General features: G+C 46.9%; 1 protein-coding gene across 1 annotated transcript in view; it reads left to right on the plus strand.

Annotated features, from left to right (window-relative positions):
- Positions 1-4530, plus strand: part of LOC106808099 (fibrillin-3-like) — a gene marked incomplete in the record, with an annotated part of 50466 nt that extends 45936 nt beyond the window's left edge. Inside the window, 4 exon segments of the mRNA XM_014810665.1 lie at positions 107-188; positions 555-705; positions 1042-1195; positions 2109-4530. Of these exon segments, the coding sequence (XP_014666151.1) occupies positions 107-188; positions 555-705; positions 1042-1195; positions 2109-2347 (626 nt within the window).
- Positions 4531-5420: the final 890 nt, after the last annotated feature.

A 5420-nucleotide genomic window follows, 5' to 3' on the forward strand; every position in this document is an offset into this window, starting at 1 on the left:
ACACACACACACACACACATACACACACACACACACACACACACACACACACACACACACACACACACACACGGCGCTAACCGTATCATTCTGTCACCCTATACAGAGCTCTATGGCGGGTTCGCTAGGAACTGCTACGCTCGGACAGCGAACGAAGATTGGAAATACGAGCTGATTGACGAACGCGGGTGAGTAGGTCCGCAGCTAACCCACCGCCTCCTAACGAGAAGGTTACCTAACAAACAGCAAGAGAGAAAATAGAGGGGAAAGGGAGAGCGTGAAGGGAAAGAGAGAGGGAGGGAGAGAGAAACAGCGAGAACGAGAGAGAGAGAGAGAGAGAGAGAGAGAAAGAGAAAGAGAAAGAGAGAAAGAGAGTGAGAGGGAGAGCGCGTGAGAGAGAGAGAGCGCGAGTGAGAGCGCGCGCGAAAGAGAGAGTGAGAGAGAGAGAGCGCGAGAGAGAGAGAGAGAGCGAGAGAGCGCGCGTGAGAGAGCAACAGACTCGGCCCCACACTACTAACACGTCTATTCATACATCATTCTCGCCTTCTCCACAGCTGCGCACACGACTCTAAGATCTTCGACCAGTTCCGTGAGTCCGAGGCAGGAGATGGTCTCGTCGCTCGCTTCAGTGCCTTCAAGTTCCCCGGAAACTCTTACCTCAAGTTCGAATGCGACGTGCGCGTCTGCATCGGCAAGTGCGAGCCGGTAGGTGTCGCTCGAGTTGGCTTGCAAGATGGCCGCGCTAGAAGGAATTTTTGTTGTTGTCGATAGTGTTTGTGCGAGTCACCTTTGTATATATCGTGTGCCATTTAGTTCGTGGGGGTAATGTATAGGTGGAAGGGATTATTTACGGGGTGAGGGGACACTTATGTTCACATACATTTTGTATTTATTAAGAACTTTCTTATTTCAAACACAATGCCTTCCTATACATGAGATAGTGCAATGTAAAGGCGCGATAGACGCGGTGCAGTGCCATCTAGCGTCGTTCTACGCCGGATACTCCCGGCGTAAACAAGAGACCGTTCTCTCGTCTTGTAGGTGGACTGTGGAGGAGGAGAGACGGGCTGGGGAAGGAGGAGGAGGAGGAGAGATCTGAGCGGGGCGGCTAGCGGCGGAAGAACCGTTGAGACAATAAATGGCGTCGACAGTAATACGATCAACGTGCTGCTGCTGGACAAGCTCAATGACTCATGTGAGTAGCTAATGTGTGTGTGTGTGTGTGTGTGTGTGTGTGTGTGTGTGTGTGTGTGTGTGTGTGTGTGTGTGTGTGTGTGTGTGTGTGTGTGTGTGTGCGCGCGCGCGCGTGTGTGTGTGTGTGTGTGTGTGTGTGTGTGTGTGTGTGTGTGTGTGTGTGTGTGTGTGTGTGTGTGTGTGTGTGTGTGTGTGTGTGTGTGTGTGTAATGTGTGTGTGTGTGTGTGTTGTGTGTGTGTGTGTGGTGTGTGTGTGTGTGTGTGGTGTGTGTGTGTGGTGTGAATGTTGTGTGTGTGTGTGTGTGTGTGTGTTGTGTGTGCCGTGCTGGTGTGTGTGTGTGGTGGTTTGTGTTTGATGTGTGTGTGTTGTGTGTGAATGTGTGTGTGTTTGTGTGTGTGTGTTTGTGTGTGTGCGTGTGTGTGGTGTGTGGTGTCGTGGTGTGGCGTGCGTGCGTGCGTGCGGTGCGCTGGTGCGTCGTAGCGTTGCGTGCGTGCTGTGTGTTTGTGTGTGTCGTGTGTGTGTGTGTGTGTGTGTGTGTTGTGTGTATGTGTGTATGTTGTGTATGTGTGTGGTGTGTGGTGCGTGTGCGTGTGCGTGTGCGGTGGCGTGTGCGTGTGCGTCGTGTGTGTGTGTGTGTGTGTGGTGGTGTGTGTGTGCTGTGTGTGTGTGTGTGGCAAATAATTAATATATAACACATGTTAAGCAGATATTATTTAATGATATAAAATAATCTAATTAATACATTGATTACTAAATTATTTACTATAATATATATATATATGTGTGTGTGTACTTGATAATGTATTTCATTCTATTTTTACTTACTTATTTAATTAAATGATATATAATCATATACGTATACTACTTTCGTCTCAACGCTCGCTCATCCACCGTCTCGCTGTGTTCTCCGCAGCCACACAAGCCGTCGTGCGAGACGCGGGTCTCTCGTACTGCGTCTCTAAGGACAGACTTGCTCTCGGCCTCGGCGTGTCGGCACTGCTAGCTCTCTTCTCCGTCGTTCTCCTGCTCGTCATGCTACGGGTGCGACTCTTCCGTTCGAAGAGCGAGCCTGACCGACCGCCGCCACGCCTCACCATCCCCACACCGACGTACACGGGAGCGGGCGCCGCCAGCTCCGTGCTAGAGTACTAACGGGACCGTAACTCCCCCTCTCTCCCTCTTCTTCCTCCACAACGATGGAACCGCTCGCATTTTTTCTTAACGCTCGCGAGCGCGTGCGGTCTCGCCTGATTGGACGATTGCGGATCACGCGTGGCGTGACGTCAGACGCGACGCACGTGCGTGTTGGAGCGACGAAGAAACGAGTGTCCATCGCCGATGGAAACGTCGGACTGTGACCTAGGCTTGACCTAGACTTAACCTCGGTTTGACCTAGGCTTGCTCTCGGTTTGACCTAGACTTGACCTAGACTTGACCTAAGCTTGACCTAGGCTTGACCTAGACTTAGGCTTGACCTAGCCCTGACCTAGGCTTGACCTAGGCTTGATCTTAGATGTGGCCTCTCTACTATTTGGTATTGTCAGCATATACGACGATATCGCTCGTACTAACAGCGATCAATAAGCTAGCGTAAGCACACTGCCGAGAGAAACTAATACTAATCAATTAATTAATTGCATTCCGAATCACGTCAGCGTGACCTTTGGAACGACCCTATCTCTCACGATGTAGAACGTCACTAAAACCGAAAACAGGAATTTCGTCGTTGGCGTTGAGTACATTACATTTGCACAAATAGCGACGATGTGCGATTCCTCGATAGACGGCGCTGCGGTCGTTGTCACGTCATCATTCTCATAATGTCTTCCTCCAAGACCCGAAAGGGGGCAGTAGTTAATGGCTGACTTGTGTTCGGCTGTGAAGGAAGGGAAATCTGATCGAACTAGAAAGCCCGTCGTCCTTCTATCAAATGAGCGACAGTTTTACACCCACGACATGTGCGCCATCTAGCGGGCCTCGGCGTGAAACAACATGGCGCACGCGCACGCACGAGTATCGTTGGAGCGCTGGTCGGGATGCTTCGTCGGGTATAACTGTGAGTTTTTGTTCAATGTAATTATTTTTTATAATCAGCGACAGTGTATATAGCTCATTTTTAAGTCGATATTTTTCTGTATGTTTGCTTCGGTTATTGCTGGAAATTCGATAACGAAAATGCTGTTTTTCACGGTAGCTAGATCCGGTACGGCGGGTCAAAGGTCAGAGCCTCGAACGGAAGTTCCTGTGATTGCGCCCTGCTTAGTGCTGAGTCCGTTAGTCCCTCGAGGTTCCGACGTGGCTCGCTAGGGGTCGCGTCAGGCGCAGTATGGCGGCCGAAGAAAACAAGCTCAAACATGGTAGAAAGTTCTTCTTCGCTCACTCTCTCAATCTCACGCACCGGATAAACAATTAGAAAGTACGCAGCCCTAATTGTTTATTAGCTGGGGGGAAAAAACACACACGCCTGAACGACTAAAACCTGCGCTTGTTACTGGTTTGCACACGTTTTTTGACGCGCGACTTTTGCTCATTCGTGCGCTATGTGCGCGAACGCATGAACATACGCGGAAGACGATGTGCTGCCAAGCGCAGAATTTATATGATCAAGCCGTTGTTGTTTTTTTACTACTACTACTACTACTACTACTACTACTATTATTATTATTATTACGTACTGACTACTAAATGTTATACTAATTTATTACATCTGATATGGTGTTGTACATGTATCACGCCAATGCATGTAATAAATTTACGCGAGAAATCTGTATATACCGGGTTAGAAAAAAAATGCTTGTATTTAATTCAGATTTATTGAGATATATATATAGATATATATAGACAGAGATATATATAAATATACAGCTTACGGGCCTATTAGAATTCGAATGCCTATCAGGCAAGGCCTCGTCATTATGACGTCACAGTTCGTCTGTGTCTGCCGAATAAATGGTGCATGCGATATAGCAAATTACTGTTGAGTTTCCTGTCGTCACTGCTTGCTCGCAGGAACAAGCAGCTGAGGCGATATGTGAAAGTGATATCAAATTTCATCGCTAGATGTCGCACCAACACGAAGCTGCGGCTCATTTTTCACTGATGATGTGCGGTTAGTTACGTCTGGCGTTATCGCGTCTGACGTTCGCGGCAATGACGAATGGATAAAATACTCTCGTGCGTCAAACGCCTTGTGAAAGTTGTCCTCATACAGAATTCAATCGCGTCTTTGTTCAAATTTACATCGCCGTGGGAAAAGATCATTGTTCGATTCGTTCTGTTTGTAAAATAGAGAAAATAAAGAGCCGATATTTTATATTATTGTAAAAAGAATATAACACGTACGTAGACTTGTTATTTTATATAGACTACTTTCTTTTCTATAAATACAATCTACAACCGTATAAAATGGCAGGCAAATAAAATATCATTACTGGCTGGGTTTGGGACCTCATTCTACGCGCAATAATAGTGCTTTATGTTACCACAAGATGGCGATTGTGTATATTTCGTCGGCCATAGTGGACGAAAGGCCATCTTCAACATCACAAACAACGTTTTCTGGAACGACGCGAAGAAACATGAACACCGCGGATGTACTTCAACGTGATGTGTATAATATATGTCAATTTATCATAAACGTCACACATTAAAGAGAGTATATATACATAAACGTAACGCGTACACATAAACGTCACGAGTACACATAAACGTAACGAGTACACATAAACGTCACGAGTACACATAAACGTAACGAGTACACATAAACGTCACGAGTAGCACAATAAACGAGAAGATAACGAGTACACATAATACGTCACGAGTACACATAAACGTAAACAGAAGTACACATAAACGTCACGAGTAACACATAAACGTCACGAGTACATTTACCGAGTGGCAACGATTACGATGTTTGCATTTACTCCCACGGTCATCCGCCCATGATACGCTAGGAAATCAGGGAAGGCGGGGCTATGCCATTATGTATATACGCAGTCTCCAAACTTGCAATTTCTTTTCGACAAGAGGTGCTCTCATTCGTGAATTCTCTCGGCAGCTTTTTCTCCATTCACTAAGAAACACCGTAAGAACGCTGTGTTGCTTTCTACGTTTCTCGCTCTCTCTACCTCTCACTCTGGATATCTCTCTCTCTCTCACTCTGGCTATCTCTCTCTCTCTCTCTTCTTAACTCTCTCTTTCTCTCGAATCATCGATCGTCTTCGCG

This window comes from Priapulus caudatus, unplaced genomic scaffold, assembly GCF_000485595.1.
Source record: "Priapulus caudatus unplaced genomic scaffold, Priapulus_caudatus-5.0.1 Scaffold253, whole genome shotgun sequence".
Taxonomy (NCBI): domain Eukaryota; kingdom Metazoa; phylum Priapulida; class Priapulimorpha; order Priapulimorphida; family Priapulidae; genus Priapulus; species Priapulus caudatus.